This window comes from Salvelinus alpinus, chromosome 31 (assembly GCF_045679555.1).
Source record: "Salvelinus alpinus chromosome 31, SLU_Salpinus.1, whole genome shotgun sequence".
NCBI lineage: Eukaryota > Metazoa > Chordata > Actinopteri > Salmoniformes > Salmonidae > Salvelinus > Salvelinus alpinus.
Genome location: NC_092116.1, coordinates 15068014 through 15087822, shown reverse-complemented (window position 1 = coordinate 15087822; position 19809 = coordinate 15068014). Strand labels below are relative to the sequence as shown.

At 41.5% G+C, this 19809-nt stretch overlaps 1 protein-coding gene across 1 annotated transcript; it reads left to right on the top strand.

Annotated features, from left to right (window-relative positions):
* Positions 1-1299: 1299 nt before the first annotated feature.
* On the top strand, positions 1300-19787 carry LOC139561034 (uncharacterized). Its single transcript, XM_071377833.1, has 8 exons — positions 1300-1641; positions 9718-10062; positions 10163-10294; positions 11917-11966; positions 12052-12171; positions 17829-17945; positions 19131-19290; positions 19432-19787. Exons 1-8 carry the CDS (start codon positions 1329-1331, stop codon positions 19785-19787), a joined length of 1593 nt encoding a protein of 530 aa, XP_071233934.1. The 5' UTR covers positions 1300-1328.
* The last annotated feature ends 22 nt before the right edge of the window (positions 19788-19809 follow it).

Below are 19809 nucleotides of genomic sequence, written 5' to 3'. Positions count from 1 at the left end.
TATCGACTTGCTTGTGATAAGATGAATAAAGCTTTCAACAATAATCAAGACAAAGGAAGTTGAATGTTTTTATTTGGGCCATACTCAGGCATCTATACGTTGTAGTGTTGAAAATTGTTTTCTCCTCTCATGCCACTTATACACCCTCACACACCAAGCATTTACAGTTACTCTGTGGTCTGTGATGAACACAAGATGAGGATGTCTCTATGCTTTGTTAGGGCCTGCTGGCCTCAGGCACACAATACCTTTGTCTCTCTGCTCCTTTCACTCACTCTCTCTCTCTCTCTCTCTCTCTGTTTCTCTATTTCTGTGGTTTTCAGACAGATTTCTCAGAACTCTTAGTTCTCTCATACTGTAGGTCATACTACTTCCAATTCAAATTGACAATTTTTGCAACAATAAACAAACTATTTTGATGAGGCAGCTTATCTATACCAAGTCAACTGAAATCTGTGAGCTATGTATTATGTAAGCTGATGTAGAGATCAGTACAGTATTCTCAATCAAACACAAACTCTGATTTTAAGTGTGATGTTAGGCCACTAGAACCATGGACCTACTCAATAACAATATCATGGGAGGGCATTCTATCCATCTGTTCTACTGAGTGTAAATCCTGAATGAGAGATCACTAAAAGAAGACTACTGTATTGTGTTTGCTGTGTTTGTTATGGGTTTTTCGTAGATGTTTTTGGTGAGGTGAAGTGAAGTGACTGTGTGGTGATAGAAGCCCTAGAGGATGACAGTGTCATAGAGGCATGCTCCAAAAAGGTCACATTTGAGTCTCATAGACAGCAGCAGATGCAGTGATAAAGAATAAGGGAAACCATACTTTAAAAATGTGTGCTCAATTTGTACAAATCTGTACTAAACTTTGAGATTCTACCTTTTGGACAACTCTGTGACTCTGAACTGTACAAGATACATGTAAAGACAACAGTCGTGCCTGAATGAGGCGTCAACAAAAATGACGTGGTCCAGTTCGACCAATCACCTGTAACTCCATTGTTGAAGTGTTGTCTACATGGGTGGACTCTTTCCACTCAAGACCCAAGTTGTGAAGAGCTGACAACTTTAAAGATGATCGCACTGTGTCTGATATTTCCACTTCTCATAGAGATGGGTAAGTCAATATTTTATATTTCTCTGCTTATGTGATGTCCAAACTTGATTTGAAGAAACAAGGTATCCTATTATCGTTCTACAGACACTTTGACCATCCAAAGTTGTATTTAAGGTATGTAACAGCTAATATGTTTTTATGTTCTCTAGTTCATGGGGTAGCTGGGACTGAATCCTCATCCATCAGTCAGGAGATTGGTCTCATGTCAGCCAACGTTGGAGACACAGTGGTTTTGCGTTGCTTCAAAGCAGGCGACATGGGAGTAATGTTCTCCTGGTACAAGCAAACTTTTGGAAATATTCCTCAGCTCATCTCGACCATCTTTAAGTATGGCAGGAATGCAACATTTTACCAGGAGTTTAAGGATAATCTTCGCTTCTCAGTGGAAGGTGGCCAGGGAAAAAATTATCTAATGATCACAGACGTGGAACTCTCTGATTTAGGCACATACTATTGTGGAAGTGCTTATGGATACAAGGTAGAGTTTGTACATGGAGTCACTCTCATCATAAAAGGTAAAGAGAAAGTTATTATTATGATAAAAAAATATTAAATCTGAATTTACAGATATATAGTGTAAATATTATATATTCTCTTAATCAAACGTAATCTTGATTTAATACTTTTTCATTTACAACACTTGCTACAGAGATGTTCTAGAGAGATGAAATTGGTTTATTGGCCTTCTTGTCAGATTCAGGTACCAAAGAAATGCCAGTTATACATCAGCCTGTGTCTGAGTCGGTCCAGCCAGGAGACTCTGTGACTCTGAACTGTACAATACACACTGAGACCTGTGCAGGAGAACACAGTGTCTATTGGTTCAGACATGGCTCAGGAGAATCTCGTCCAGGAATCATTTACACGCATGGAGAAAGGAGTGGTCAGTGTGAAAATAGCATTGAAGCTGTGTCTCCTACACAGAGCTGTGTCTACAACCTCCCCAAGAGGAACCTTAGCCTCTCTGATTCTGGGACTTACTACTGTGCGGTGGCCTCATGTGGGGAGATACTGTTCGGGAATGGTACCAAGCTGGACATTGAGGGTAGGTTAAATAGCTTTGATTGTTGTTCCTATCTCCTATACCTATGGTTGCTATTCTGAGTTTCTTCTATTTCAGCAGGCGAGAGTATAGACCCTCTTCTCTTTGTATACTGCCTGGCCGTAGCATTGGCCTTTGCGTTCATCTTGATCATTCTCCTTGCTTGCATCATTTACAAGACGAAGAAGACAACATGTCTGCAGTGCAGTGGTAAGTGATTAAAAGTTGCTTTTCGTTGATGTCACCATCTCTAGATGTAGATAAACTGGAAGACGTGGCAGTATCTATAGTGTTTTGTGTCTTTTTTTCTCAGAACTGGTCTCTCAGACAAGAGATTCTACAATTTCCCGGTTAGATGCAGGGGTAAGAGGATTTTTTTTAAATGTTGCATGTCTTATACACATACACATTATTAGACTTGGCTTGCATTACCAAATTGTGCAAAATGTAATACACTTAATATCAACAAAACAATTTTGTTCTTCACAGAGCCAAGATGCAGACAGTCTCCATTACGTTGCTCTTTCTCTGAGCAACAAGAAGAACAGGTCTAGAAGACAGAGAGGAAACATGGAGGAAGAGACGGTGGTCATGTACTCTGGAATTAGACAGTAGTGTTACGTTTCAGGTATGACCCAGATGCAGACAGTGTCGAATAAACAAAAGTTTATTTCTAAGAGAGGGACAGGTCAAAGGCAGACAGGGGTCAGTAATCCAGAGAAGGTGCAACAGGTCCAGAACGGGAGGCAGTCTCAGGGTCAGGGCAGGCAGGGGTCAATAATCCAGTGAGGTAGTGCAAGGTATAAAACGGCAGGCAGGCTCAGGGTCAGGGTCAGGGCAGGCAGAAGGGTCAAAACCAGGAAGGACTAGGAAACAGGAGCAAGAAATAGACAGGAGCAGGGGAACAAATGCTGGTAGGTTTCATGAACAAAACGAACTGGCAACAGACAAACAGAGAACACAGGTATAAATACACAGGGGATAATGGGGAAGATGGGCGACATCTGGAGGGGGGTGGCGACAAGCAAAATACAGGTAAAACAGATCAGGGATTGACAAGTAGTACTGGATGAATGAAATACTTTCCCCTTTATACTAGTTAGCTCTTTAACTAGCTCTAGCTTCATTAGCTATTTCTATGAATGGATATGCGGAAAAAGGTTATGAAATCAGTTGTTAACGCTTTTTTTATGTAATACAAAGTATGCATAATTTCATGCATTGCTTCTCTGTCAAACGTATTTTACATTTGATTTGCATTTGTCAAGAAAAATAAATAAATCGTTTTCAACTGTTAAACCAAATTTATTTTAATAATTTGAACTCATGCATTCTGTTCACACTCCTCTCTGGTCATAGTGGAGGGTGTTACAGTGACTTTCCAATATTGGAAACTAACCTTTCATAGACCTTTAACACAGGAAGACTGACCTGCAGCAACACACTGCACTCTACTTTTCCTCTCAGGGCCACCGTACTGTTCACACCCCTTTGTGCACCAATGGTCTCTACACACAGTGCTTACAATGTAAAGGTCAATGTCTTCTCATGTATGTGAAGTCAGGTAGTCCCTTGCATCATGTTACAGTAAATAACGTAGGCCTCTTTCAACATAATTACTCATAGTGAAAGTGGCACAACAGCCCCCACCACAAAAGGAGGACAGGCCAGTTACAGTGTAGGAGGTTTTCTTCCTTGTTTTCTCTTTAAGACATAGGCCTACAGATTGCATGCCACACAAACCCTCACATACACAGCAAAATATTTACAGGTTTTCTGCGGTCTGCTGTGAAAAATACACAAGGCTGAGGCCATCTACACTTTGGTAAGGCCTGTTGGCCTTCTGCACAAGACCCTCTATGTCTCTCTCTGTGTTTCTTTCTCTCTCTGTCTCTCTGTGTGGTTTCAGCAGGATGTCTCAGTGGTGTCAGTCAGTTGTATCACATACTCTTTTGCTCTTCATGTTGTTCTTTTTATCAACAATAGAACACTATTTTTATGAGGCAGCTAGTTCTCTATATATAGTCAACTGAAATCTGTGAAAAAACGAAATGAACTATTTATTAGGTCATTTGACCTAGAGATCTGAAGTCCGTAGTTAAACACAAACCGTGGTTTGAAGAGTGATGTAAAGTATCATCATCATCTGGGCCAAGAAGAAAGAGCCTCCTTCTAATTATATAATGGGAGGGATTTTATCTGTCAATACATTACAGAATAAATAGTATATGAGGTGTTGTTGGTTAAGTAAAGACTATTGACATGTTTTCTGTTTCTCTGTGTTATGAAGTGACTGTGTGGAAGTGATAGAGGCCCTAGAGGATGACAGTGTCATAACATGTGGCCAACCAGGTCCCAACTACTGTATGACTCCCATGCACCACAATGGCTAGAAAAACATTAAGTAAAGGATCCACTGACTCTTGCTGTTGTGTCTCTTATTTTGGGTGGACAAGCCCTCTGTTGGCCAGCTGCAGTACATAGTATTGCAGACAGTATGAGCTGTAGTTAGACCTAATAAAGGATAAATCCACAGTAGTCACATTGTTTAAAAAATAAAACTGAAAATCGACATATTCAAACTTGCTATGTGATAAAGTTGTTGGGCAACACAGAATCAAGCTGTACAACAACATAAGAGGACAGTGTTGGTTCCATTCATGGTCTACTGGGCGGCCTACCGAGTGTTCAGCCAATCAGATTTGACCATCAAAATCAGACGGTACCTGAGATGAACCAATGAACGCAAACGCAAGTTTCCATTATTTTCTGTGGAGAGACTGCATTTTACACAGGTCAGTCTCGTCCCGTGAAAGCAGGATGAATACACTACTCACATTTCTTTTGATATGGAAAGCATGTCAATAACATCTAGCTCAATTGACTAATGTTATACAAGTTCTCTATACATTTAAAGTGCTCACTATAGGCATTTGGTAAATGTAATAAATGCAGTAAATATAGTGTTTTTTTCAGGTGCATCTCAAACACCAGTTCTTGTTCAGCCCACTTCTTCCCAGAAAGCAGAGCTGGGAGGCAATGTGACTATTGAATGCCACATGACTAGTGAAAACATACACTACATGCTATGGTACAAACTCACCACTGGCATGGTGCTTCAGTACATCGCTAAATGCTCTAAGTACCTGGGTGATGTCCTATTCAACAATTAATTTGATGGCTGATTGACTGTGATGGCAGGCAGAACCACATTTCACCTCAAAATTTCTGCCACAAAGGGACCTTGGGACCTACCATTGTGGGAATATTTTCTTGAAACACATGCTCTTTGATGATGGAACCATGTTAATGCTGACAGGTGAAAATATTACAAATACTCTACCTTTTATTATTATTTATATTTTATTAGTCATTTTCCATAACCATGCTTTTTTGTGATCTACCATTCTTAGGCACAAAGTCAAAACGCAATACACAATGAGACCTGCGCAAGAGACATACTACTGTGTTAGTTTGTCAGCGAAGGGAAGTCAAATTTGGAGAAGGAACTGTTTTAATTGTCAAAGGTAACTTAAGTTGCTTTAAAAATGTTGGTACTGAAGTGTGTTCATATAATGCTAAAATAATTAATCAAGCATTAAAGAATGTACAAACCATGATCTTATTCACTCTCATCAGATTCAGGGTCCAACAGCATGTCTGTGCTCCAGCAGCCTGTGTCTGAGTCAGTCCAGCCAGGAGACTCTGTGACTCTGAACTGTACAATACACACTGAGACCGGTGCAGGAGAACACAGTGTCTATTGGTTCAGACATGGCTCAGGAGAATCCCATCCCATCTAGGAATCATTTACACCCATGGAGACAGGAGTAATCAGTGTAGGAAGAGCCCTGAGGCTGGGTGTCCTACACAGAGATGTGTTTACAACCTCCCCAAGAGGAACCTCAGCCTCTCTGATGCTGGGACTTACTACTGTGCTGTGGCCTCATGTTGGGAGATACTGTTCGGGAACAGGACTAGGCTGAAGATCAAGGGTAGGTGATACATCTTATATCTTTGTTCATATCTATTGTATAATCTACTGTGTAAAACTGTGTACAGTACTAGTTATTTAGATCACATAAGAAAATGTGCAATCATCCTGTAAGGCGTGTGTAACTGGTGGCAGGGAAGTCAGACGCAGGAGAGCAGAATAGGTAATAGCCGGAGCAGTTTAATTGTAAAACCAACGGCATATTGAAATAAATAAACATGGGTACAAAACCCGATGCGCACCAGTAACATGTGCACAAGAACTTACAATACACCATTCCACACAAAGACATGGGGGAACAGAGGGTTAAATACACAACAATAAATTAGGGAAACTGAAACCAGGTGTATAGGAAAACAAGACAAAACAAATGGAAAATGAAAAATGGATCGACGATGGCTAGAAGACCGGTGACGCCGACCGCCGAACACTGCCCGAACAAGGAGAGGAAACGACTTTGGTGGAAGTCGTGACACATCCATAGTTACTTTACTTCAATCATCATATTAATTTCCCCAGACAATGGTGCAGACCCTCTTCTCTTTGTTTACTGCCTGACCTCAGCACTGGGTCTCTAGTTTATCCTGATCATTGTCCTTGGTAGCATCATGTACAAGATGAAGAAAAGAAAGTGTCTGCAGTGTAGAGGTAAGTGAAGTTCATATAAAATAAATGAATATTGTATGTAGCAAGTAAATTCCTTTTTAGAAGTTGCTCTTCTTTGATATCACCAGATGTATCTGTAATGGAAGAAGCAGTTGTATCTTTATCTTTCTGTCTTTCTTTTCAGGATCTGTCTCAGACAAGAAGTCCAGGACTCTTTTCTTCAGATACAGGGGTAAGCAGAATTCCTGATGTTGTATTACCATAAAAACATATAGTAATATTCCTCACCATTTTATAATTGTTCTTCACAGGCCCAAGATGCAGACAGTCTCCATTATGTAGCTCTGAATCTGGAAACAAGAAGAACAGGTCTAGAAGACAGAGAAGCAACATGTAGGATACGATGGTGTACTCTTGGATCAGACATTAGAACTGGATGAATGACAGCCTTAATTGTTAACTTCATTGGCTGTAACTGTAATGAATTAGGTGCATTGCTTCTCTGCCAAACTCATTTGACAATTACTTTCTTGTGAGAAGATACATGAAGCATTTAACAATAATCAGAACAAAAGTGTAACATATATGCTGGGAGTCGGAAAGTAAGTTCAGGTGGTGAGTTTAATAAGAAACGGAACATAGAACAATATAACAAACACGAGTAGCGTATAGACATGAAACACATAGTCAACACTTTAATTTTATTTAACCTTTATTTAACTAGGCAAGTCAGGTAAGAGCTGTCTGTGGAATGGAACTAAAGGAGTGTCAGACATAGGGGAGGTAATCAGTGAAGTGATGGAGTCCAGGTGTGCCTAATGATGAATGCCAGCTGGGCGTAATGATAAAGGCCAGGACCGGTGGTTCCTAAACCTGCGAGAGTAGACATGACAAAAGGAAGGTATTTATTTAGGCCATACTCAGGCATCTTTATGTTGCAGTGATGAACAGTTTTTTTCTCTTCTTGTGCAACTAACACCAGCTCACACACACAGCAAGCTATTTACAGGTACTCTGATGTAATTTCTTAATTAAGAAGAACAAAAGACATGGTAGTAAGTCTTTTAACAAGTAAACAAGAAGAGGTTTCAAGTGTTTTAAATGTTCTGTCATTTTTCTTTTAACGGGGACCCCTTCTCAGCAAAGACAGTATGTGAAGCCGCACGCCAACACATTAGACCAACAGGTTAGCAGGATAAGACAGGAAAAGAGTATTGAAGAAAAAGATTACAGCATTAGATTTGACCCATAATCTGAATTCTCTGAGTCCTAAACGGTGATAATGATGCCCTGAACTATACTGCCCTGTAGTTCAGTGACAAGAAGAGTACCAAGCCCAGGAGACGGTGGAGAGAACAGAGGAAGAAACCATCAACTCTGGTGTGAGTCATCAAGACAGTATGTGACATATGAGGGTTCTTCAATTAGCATCATTCTAAATTAAGCCCCGCCCCTCCTCTGAACTCCACTTTGATCCTGACAGAGCCTGCATAAACTGACTATTATATACATTTCTCATTTATTGTAGGATGCTATTGCAGGGGCCTAGCTATGCCTAACATAAATGTAAAAACTGTCAGATGCTGAGCATAATTGTCCAGCAAGTGTGAAAGCTGATACTAGGATGATTTCAGAAGTCTCAAATCCTTTGCAATAGTGGTTGAGGTTGACTGACTGTTTAATGAAATGTCTGAATTTGTGGCCTCCACATTTGTGGCCTGCTGGAGGTCATTTTGCAGGGCTCTGGCAGTGCTCCTCCTGCTCAAAGGCGGAGGTAGCGGTCCTGCTGCTAGGTTGTTGCCCTCCTACGGCCTCCTCCACGTCTCCTGATGTACTGGCCTGTCTCCTGGTAGCGCCTCCATGCTCTGGACACTACGCTGACAGACACAACAAACCTTCTTGCCACAGCTCGCATTGATGTGCCATCCTGGATGAGCTGCACTACCTGAGCCACTTGTGTTGGTTGTAGACTCCGTCTCGTGCTACCACTAGAGTGAGAGCACCGCCAGCATTCAAAAGTGACCAAAACATCAGCCAGGAAGCATAGGAACTGAGAAGTGGTCTGTGGTCACCACCTGCAGAATCACTCCTTTATTGGGGGTGTCTGGCTAATTGCCTATAATTTCCACCTTTTGTCTATTCCAGTTGCACAACAGCATGTGACATTTATTGTCAATCAGTGTTGCTTCCTAAGTGGACAGTTTGATTTCACAGAAGTGTGATTGACTTGGAGTTACATTGTGTTGTTTAAGTGTTCCCTTTATTTTTTTGAGCAGTGTATATTGGACAATCTTTTTGTTTTACGCCAATTTGGGTAAGTAAGAAATATTAATATGGTTCCTTTTACTTTTTATGTCATGGTCTTTTTCATCCATTTGAATGACTATGTAGTCTGAATAATGATAATAATGTATAATTCTGTACTATAACTTTGTCTGATTTATTTTGTTTGTTTGTTTCACAGGTTGTGCACTTAACACGGATGTAATCCAACCAGACCCTTTGATAGTTACACAACTGGGACAAAGTGTATCTCTCACTTGCTTTTGTCGATCTAATTTGATGGTCAGAGTCTCTTGGTACAAGCAAACTGTTGGACAGAAGCCTCTTCTCATGGCATCATCATATTATGGGACTGAAAATAGTTTTTATTTCAACAACTTTACCGAGGACTTTACTGAGACTAAAAGTTTGAGTGTGAAGAGAGGATTTGACAGCTGTAACCTAACCATCTCCAAGACAAAGTCAGGGGACTCAGCTACATACTACTGTGTTAGTTTGTCAGCGAAGGGAAGTCAAATTTGGAGAAGGAACTGTTTTAATTGTCAAAGGTAACTTAAGTTGATTTAAAAATGTTGGTACTGAAGTGTGTTCATATAATGCTAAAATAATTAATCAAGCATTAAAGAATGTACAAACCATGATCTTATTCACTCTCATCAGATTCAGGGTCCAACAGCATGTCTGTGCTCCAGCAGCCTGTGTCTGAGTCAGTCCAGCCAGGAGACTCTGTGACTCTGAACTGTACAATACACACTGAGACCTGTGCAGGAGAACACAGTGTCTATTGGTTCAGACGGGGCTCAGGAGAATCCCATCCAGGAATCATTTACACCAATGGAGACAGGAGTGATCAGTGTGAGAAGAGCCCTGAGGCTGGGTCTCCTACACAGAGCTGTGTCTACAACCTCCCCAAGATGAACCTCAGCCTCTCTGATGCTGGGACTTACTACTGTGCTGTGGCCTCATGTGGGGAGATGCTGTTAGGGAACGGGACCAAGCTGGAAATGGACTGTTAGTGATATTTCTGACATTTCTAAAATGTTTCTAACATTGTACGCCTGGATGAACAAAATGTCCTGAATCTCCTCTGTCACTGTCTGTTTTTCCACAGATGGTTGTAAGGAGGACCAGGTTCTCTTGGTGTACTGTCTGGGTGTAGCGTTGGCTCTTTGTGTCATCATCATCATTGTCCTTGGTTGTATTACGTACAAGATGACCAAGAAAACCTCTCTGCTGTCCAGAGGTAAACGTTGTCATTGCCCACAATATATGATTAAACTGTTGGTGCAGTGTAAAGTGCATTTTGAAAGTATTCACACCCCTTGACTGTTTCGACATGTTGTTACGTTACAGCCTTATTAAAAAATTCCCATAATGACAATGTGAAAAAAGGTTTAAAGAAATGTTTGCAAATGTGTATTTATTTAATACAGAAATACCTTATTTACATAAGTATTCAGACCAAAATTGAGCTCAGGTGCATCATGTTTCCATTGATCATCCTTGAGATGTTTGTACAACCTGATTGGAGTCCACCTCTGTTAAAGGAATTGTCCGTAGAGTTCCGAGACAGGATTGTGTAAAGGCACAGATCTGGAAAAGGGTACCAAAACATTTCTGCAGCATTGAAGGTCCCAAAGAACACAGTGGCTGTCATAATTCTTAAATGGAAGAAGTTTGGAACCACCAATACCCTTCCTATAGCTTACCGCCCGGCCAAACTGAGCAATCGGGGGAGAAGTGCCTTGGTCAGGGAGGTGAACAAGAACGCGATGGTCACTCTGACAGAGCTCCAGAATTCCTCTGTACAGATGGGATAACCTTCCAGAACCATCTCTGCAGCACTCCACCAATCAGGCCTTTATGGTAGAGTGTGCAGATGGGAGAACCTTCCAGAACGACAACCATCTCTGCAGCACTCCACCAATCAGGCCTTTATGGTAGATTGGCCAGATGGAAGCCACTCCTTAGTACGAGGCACATGAATGCCCGCTTGGAGTTTGACAAAAGCCACCAAAATACTTTCAGACCACGAGAAACAAGATTGTCTGGTCTGATGAAACCAAGATTGAACTCTTTGGCCTGAATGTCAAGTGTCACGTCTGGAGGAAACCTGGCACCATCCCTACTGTGAAGCATGGGGGTAGCAGCATCATGCTGTGGGGATGTTTTTCAACGGCAGGGACTGGGAGACTAGTCAGGATCGAGGGAAAGATGAACGGTGCAAAGAACAGAGAGTTCCTATATGAAAACCTGCTCCAGAGCCCTCAGGACCTCATACTTGGGCGAAGGTTCACCTTCCAACAGGGCGACCCTAAGCACACAACCGAGACAACGCAGGAGTGGCTTCAGGACAAGTCTCGGAATGTCCTTGAGTGGTCCAGCCAGAGCCCGGACATGAATCCGATCGAAAATCTCTGGAGAGCCATAAAAATAGCTGTGCAGCAATGCTCCCCATCCGACCTGACATATTTTGAGAGGACCGGCAGAAGAGAGTTGGAGAAACTCCCCAAATACAGGTGTGCCAAGCTTGTAGTGTCATACCCAAGAAGACTTGAGCCTCTAATCATTGCCAAAGATACTTGAAAGTACTGAGTAAAGGGTCTGAATACTTATGTAAATGTTATATTTCAGATAAAATATAAACTGTTTTTGCTTTGTCATTACAGTATGTGGTATTGTGTAGATTGATCAGGGAAAGAACAAGGTCATCTATTTTAGAATGAGGCTGTAACGTAACAAATTGTGGAAAATGTCAAGTGGTCTGAAGATATTCCAAATGCACTGCACATTACGTTTTAGTCATGAAATTGGGTTATTTTATTGTGTGATGATGATGATGATTCCTTCATGTTTGTCTAAAAGGAACGCACCCTCAGCCAAGTGGTCCGACAATCCACAGTTATCATAACCAGGTATGCAGATCTTATGACGTTGATGTAAACAAATTATCAGGTAATTTCCTGATGTCTTTGGAATTTGTTTAGCTATTTCTCTTAGGATCAAGAACATGATGACACACTCACATCGGTCCATTACGCTGCTCTGAATGTCATCCACAAGAAGCCAAAGACCCAGAGACAGAGTATCGCCATGGAGAGAGACACGGTGTACTCTGGGGTGAGGTGCCAAAACATGGACTGAAAGATATGACAAGATAAGACTTGCATTGCTTTTTCTGTTACACAGTGTGTTTTTATCATTATAATTGTGTTACAATTTCTTGTATTCTGTCTAACTCTTTTTTACATTACTGTTGGCAATTTTATATCAAATAAAACTTTAATTCACTGCAATGTGGATGTTTTGTTTGATTTTCTCTCATAATCTTCAAGTTAAACTGGTCAGTTTGCAGGGACATTGCACCCTGATTACATGATGTGCATAATAGCATGCATAGAGTTAATTCTATTGACTATCACTTTCAGTTGTCTCAAAACTCATTTTTTTAAGCTGTATCCTGTATCACATATCTGTGGTATTCTGATGGCCCTAAATAGATTTAACACTCAGCTTAACTCATCTCTATCCCCCAGTAATGACCGTCATTCCTCACCACACACTGTCTTCACACACCTCAGTGCATCAAAACCACAAACATCCATGTCACTAAGATCACTACTCACTCTCACTCTCAACTCAATAAAAATAGACTTCTTAGCTAAGTGTATTTTGCAGAGAGCTGATATTGTTGATAATTCAATCAAAATATGACAATGTACACATTGTAACTGAGACGTTTTCACAAACAACACAAAATGTGAATATGCATATGTGAAGGTTGAAGTACAGGAACTTAATATCTCTTTCAATGGGGTGCAGCAGTGTACGTGGAAGTCCCCATAACTGCCTGAACAGTAGAGTTGGCAGCAACTTTAAGAGTTGTCAAAATGTTCAAATTGTTCACAAAGAATCGTAGAAAAAGTACTTTCCTGTGATAGTTGATGTGTGTAGTCATATTATTTGTCAGCAAAGGCCCAACAAAGACACTGTGTGGGTTTTAAGAATCTATAACAAGGTAATTTATACATTTATTACTTACATATTACACATCTGTATCATGTTATAAATCCTTTTCAGCATCATAGAGTCACATGCATCAAACAGGCTAGTTAGTCATCATCACTGGATCATTACTACTAACATCAACTAAGTTATTATAAAGTGTAGATTAGTTACCAGGAGGAGCCGCACAATCATTCAAAATAAAACTGGTTGTAGAGTGATCTGTATAACAAAGACACTCATGTTTATGTGTAGTTTTGAATTGAGTTCCAGGGAGTAATTAAATAAGTATGTGAGACAAACTATTTATCAATTCATCTCTCCTCTGTAATGTGTTGTCCTGTTTTAGTAGCGTTGATAGCATGCCACTCACACCCACCCCCACACAACAAGGTCACAGGTACTCTGCAGTCTTCCATAAACCCAAGACGAGGCCGTATCTAAGCATTGGTCATGTGGGTCTGCTGACTTTGTGCAGACAGGACCCTCCTACCTGCTCTCTGTGTCTCTGTGTCTCTAAGTGGTTTTCAGCAGGATGTCTATGTGGCGTCGCTGTTGATCTCACAATCTTTACATTTTGCAGCCACAGCCAAAAAAGTCATTTGTTACACTGTCTATTTAGTTATCTGAAATCAGTTACAAACCACAAAGAACTGCTGATGAACCCTATTTGAACTCTGAGTTAACTGTCTTATGTGTGATACAGCACCATTTATTCTAGATCTATGGGCTCAGGGGGAAGGGACAATTTATGATGACGTCATGGGAGAACTTTTCAGTGCATTCTGAATTAGACAAGTCTTGTAAGACTACTGCAGGATTCTCTGTCAGAAGGAGACCAATAGAGGATGATTACTTCCTATCAGAACAACACTAACCAGAGAGTGATACAGAATAGAAATAGCATGTCACATGTATTAGTTAGGCTGGTGTGTCCAATCAGTCATGGAACTCTCAGCTTTACACTTCAGTTAGTGGATGTTTCTGTGTATGATATACAGGGAACGAGACTGACATAAATTTGACTTGTTTCACTCTGTAGGTGTTTCCCCCATATACACTCACATTGCTCTACCCCTACATGTCAACACATGTTAAATGCACAACAGACCTCCTATGGACCATCGCAGGAGTACTGTGTTAGGTTCTAATTTCTGGGACAGTAAATCAGACGGACTCCAAGAAAAACTCAAGCTGGATTTATTCACCACACCACCACACCAAAATAAAGACATAACAATGGAACTAAGGTCAGAATGTGACAGTACCCCCCCCCCCACCCCCCCCCCCTCAAAGGTGCGGACTCCGGCCGCAAAACCTGAACCTATAGGGGAGGGTCTGGGTGGGCATTTACCGCGGTGGCGGCTCTGGAGCGGGACGAGGACCCCACTCCACCATAGTCTCGGCCCACTTCTGTGACACCTTAGGAGTGCGACCCTCGTCACCGACCCTGGATTGGAGACCCTAGTAAAGGGCACCACTGGACTGAAGGGCGCCTCAGGACTGACTAGCGCCTCCGTGACTGACGGGCGCCTCTGGACTGACGGGCGGCTCTGGGCTGACGGGCGGCTCAGGCGGCTCCTGACTGAAGGGCGGCTCAGGCGGCTCCTGACTGAAGGGCGGCTCATGCGGCTCCTGACTGAAGGGCGCCTCAGGCGGCTCCTGACTGAAGGGCGGCTCAGGCGGCTCCTGACTGAAGGGCAGCTCAGGCGCCTCCGGACTGAAGGGCGGCTCAGGCGCCTCCGGACTGAAGGGCGGCTCAGGCGGCTCAGGACAGACGGGCGGCTCAGGACAGACGGGCGGCTCAGGACAGACGGGAGCACCTGTAGGGAGGAGACGGAGAGACAGTCTGGTGCGTGGGGCTGCCACAGGACCCACCAGGCTGGGGAGACCTACAGGAGGCCTGGTGCTTGGAGGAGGCACCGGAGGACCAGGCTGTGGGGGAGCACTGGAGCTCTGGTGCGCAGCCTTGGCACCACTCCCCCAGGCTGGATGACTACTCTAGCCCGGACCCTCCAGAGTGCAGGCACAGGTTGAACCGGGCTGTGGGTGAGCACTGGAGATCTGGTGCATACTACGCGCACCTCCCCCTTAGGCTCAATTCCCACATTCGCCCCGTGACGAGCCGGCACAAGTATTTTCCAACCAAAGAGAGGAGTCACAAAAAGCAGAAATATTGATAAAATGAATCACCAACCTTTGATATTCTTCATCAGATGACACTCCCGGGACAACATGTTACACAATACATGTATGTTTTGTTCGATCAAGACCTCAGCTTTTTGTGACTCCTCTCTTTGGTTGGAAAATCGCTGTATGCTTTCAGTGACTAGTTGCTGACCTAACATAATGATATGTTCTGCTTTCGCTGAAAAGCTTTTTTGAAATCGGACACTGTGGTTGGATTAACAAGAATTTTATCGATAAAATGGTGTCTAATACTTGTATGTTTGGGAAAATTCAATTATGAGATTTCTGTTGATTGAATTTGGCACCCTGCAATTTCATTGGCTGTTGGCGAGGGGTTCGGCTAGCGGAACCCCAGTCCTAGACAGGTTAACCAACAGTGCAGTTCAAGAAGAAGAAAATATTTACCAAGTAGACTAAAATAAAAAGTAATAATAAAAGTGTCATGATATGGCCCTCTTTGGGTACAGCGAGCACCATCCCCCTCTCTCTGCACCCTACACCCAGGCTCTGTTAGGCAGGTCATACATTCCTAGAGGAGTTTCTCTCCTCATGGCCAGAGTATAGAGAGAGAGAGTTTCACAGGAGAACAAAGGAACCTCTTCCACATCACAGAACTTGAGAACTGAACAATGTCCATGTTTTGGAGAATGTGTACACGGTCGGGGAAGAATCCAGCTACGACCGGTCCATTTCATTTAATGTTTGTGAAACTCATGAGAGACAATACAGCCACATTACCATAACTCTGTTTATACAGGAGTCTCAGTTGTGAGGCTTGCATCGACTTGTTGTATAAAATGAATGAGTAAAGATGAAACTATTTGTTAAATTATGTAATGTGATTATAAACTGTTTAATGAAGGAATCTCCAATTCCCTTTGGAGTTTAACTAGGTCATAGGCCCGCCCCATGAGCACAGACATTGACCTGGCGTCATGGGACAGCCCTCTTCTGCCGTTATGAATATAACCCCCAACTGAAGGATTTCCCTTCAGACCAGCTTACCTCGATTATCACGAGAGGGCTAAGGTTTGCGTAGAGACCAGTACCTCATCACAGAGGGAGCTAAGGTTTAAGTAGATTGCTGAATCTTTTAACCATACCACGTGGTTAAACTCTGAGACTATCGATCCGACAGAATAAGAGCAAATCTTTGATACTAATTACTAGTCTGCAGCTAGGAATTCTATACCAATGAATGCGAAGGCCGACAACCGCCGAAACATCTATTCTATAACAACATTTCTGAATGTTACTCTGAAGTAGCCTTTCTAACCAAAGACTCCAGGGACGCAGAGAGAGGTGCGGATGAACTTCCAACAGAGATCACGACGACACACTGAGCGTAAATATATATATTGATTGCAATTGTTCCCGAATGAGTGAGTGTTCATGTGCAAAGGATTAGCATTTCAATGGTTATAATTATCAACTTTGTAGTGTCTTTTATCTTTCGCGCCCTTCTCAGTCCCTTTGTCTACCAAGCCGCCATGCCGGCATGCCACTAGGGCACATCCCCTATCATTTCCTTGTAACCATATCTACTTTGTTTGTTTGTGTGTGCATTTCTGTGATTATTTAGTTAGTTAATAAATAAATGATTGAGACAATTTATGTATGGGCGATTCATAGTGAAGACTGGGTTCGTGCAGATAACCAACAATGTATGATGTTTGGAATGAGACTAACGTGAGGTAAAAAATAATTCATTAATTAGTAGACTAATTGATCAGATATTAAAATATCTGAAAGTTTTATTAGGAAAATTATAACTTTGTAATCTGAATATTTTCCATGGTGCCCCGACTTTCTAGTAAATTACATTTACATTATTAGAATAATCACGTAATAATAATTACAGAGAATTGATTTGATGAACTAACAGTCTTCAGTTTAATGATGCCAAAGACACGACAAAAGTAACACAATAAGAATAACAATAACGAGGGTATATACAGGGGGCACAGGTACCGAGTCAGTGTGCGGGGGTACAGGCTAGTTGAGGTAATCTTTACATGTAGATGGGTTATCAGACTGTAGAACTGGATGAATGACATAGCCGTAGTTGTTAACTTTATTAGCTGTAACTGTAATGAATTCATGAATTTCTTCTCTGCCAAACTCATTTGACCATTACTTACTTGTGATAAGCTAAATTAATATTTTAACAATAATCAAGACAAAGGAAGTTGAATGTATTTATTTAGGCCATACTCAGGCATCTTTATGTTGCAGTAATGAACATCTATATCTTCACATGCCATGAACACTCCCTCACACACACAGCAACCTATTTACAGATACTCTGATGTAATTTCTTAATGAAGAAGAGCACAATACATACATGGTAGTACTCCTTTTTTATTAGTAAACAAGAAGAGGTTTCAAATGTTTTAAATGTTTTTTCATTTTTCTTTTAGCGGGGACCCCTTCTCAGCATAGCCAGTATGGGAAGCTTCATGCCAATACGTCAGACCAACAGGTTAGTAGAATGAGACTGGGAAAGAATATTACAGCAAAATATTACTACATTAGGTTTGACCCAGAGTCTGAATATAGTGAGTCTGTTTTTATCCCCAAAGCTCCCCAGTGACAATGATGCCCTGAACTATTCTGCCCTGAAGTTTACTGACAAGAAGAGTATCAAGCCCAGGAGACAGAGGAGAGAAAAGAGAGAGGAAGAAACCATCTGCCCTGGTGTGAGTCAACAAGACAGGAAGTGACATGTGAGGGTCATCCAATAAGCATCATTCTAGCTATGCATTTCATATGCAGAGCATATTTGTCCAGCAAGTGTGAAAGCTGATATTGGGATGGTTTCAGAAGTCTCAAATCCTCAGAAATAGTGCATGAGGTTGACTGACTGCATACATTTGTTTTTGTAGAAGTGTACAACAAAATGTATATAATGATTTAGCAAATGTCTTAATTCTTCCTTTTGATGATAATAGTTGTAACATGGAACTCTGTTACCTGCCTTTATGCTTGTGTGATATTTCAATAAACTTGTTATTTCCTACGTTTAATGACTTGCCCAATTCTTACCAATTATTTGCACCAGGTATCAAACGATCACATCTTTTTTTTGTCAAAAAAGGTGCCAACCTCACCAGAGTTCACTTCCTCCTGAAAGCTTGAACTGCGTTCTACAACCATGAAGTGAGAAATGGTACGTAAACACCCTGTGTATGTCAAAGAGGACATATGTACCAGTAGTCTCAGCCACCGACCCAAATGCTAGAAAATACAAACCAGTAACTGTGATTTTAACATCATTTGAAGAGCTGCTTTAACTATGTTATGCCACAGGACACATGTTAGAGTGTAGTTTTAATCAGATTTTTTATGCCTGTTCAGACAGCCAATAAAATCACTTAGTTCAGAGATTCCACCTACTTCGTAATGATTAACCGATGAGTGTCATCATATAAAAGGGGCCCACACCCAAGACTCACACTCTATACAGTTCAGAAAGGACAGTGAAATTATGATTATATATTGGACAATCTTTTTGTTTTACGGCAACTTTGGTAAGTAAGAAATATTAATACGGTTCCTTTTTCTTTTTATGTCATGGTCTTCTTGAATCAATTTGAATGACTATGTAGTCTGAATAATGTTAATGTATACATCTGTACTATGCCTTCGTCTGATTTATTTAGGTTGTTTTCTTCACAGGTTGTGCACTTAAAAACGATGAAATCCAACCAGACCCTGTGATAGTTACACAACTGGGACAAAGTGTATCTCTCACTTGCTTTTGTCAATCTAATTTGATGGTCAGAGTCTCTTGGTTCAAGCAAACTGTTGGACAGAAGCCTCTTCTCATGGCATCATCATATTATCGCACTCAAAAGACGTTTTATTTAAACAATTTTACCAAGGACTTCAAAGAGACTAAACGTTTGAGTGTGAAGAGAGGTGTTGACAGCTGTAACCTGACCATCTCCAAGAAAGAGTCAGGGGACTCAGCTACATACTACTGTGGTGCTATGAAAGCGGGCAAAGTCAAATTTGGAAAAGGAACTGTTTTAATTGTCAAAGGTAACTTAACTTCCTTCCCTAATTTGGGATTTTATATTTAGCACCATTAAAATATAAATATACTTTAGACTTTGGCGCTAAATGAATATACCAGGCCAATACAATATACACACAATGATCTTACTCCATCACTCTCTTTAGATTCAGAGTCCAACAGCATGTCTGTGCTCCAGCAGCCTGTGTCTGAGTCAGTCCAGCCAGGAGACTCTGTGACTCTGAACTGTACAATACACACTGAGACCTGTGCAGGAGAACACAGTATCTATTGGTTGAGACATGGCGCAGGAGAATCCCGTCCAGGAATAATTTACACCCAGGGAGACAGTAGTGAACAGTGTGAGAAGAGCCCTGAGGCTGGGTCTCCTACAAAGAGATTTGTCTACAACCTCCCCAGGAGGAACCTCAGCCTCTCTGATGCTGGGACTTACTATTGCGCTGTGGCATCATTTGGAGAGATACTGTTTGGGAATGGTACCAAGCTGGACGTTGACTGTTAGTGATGTTTCTGACATTTCTGAA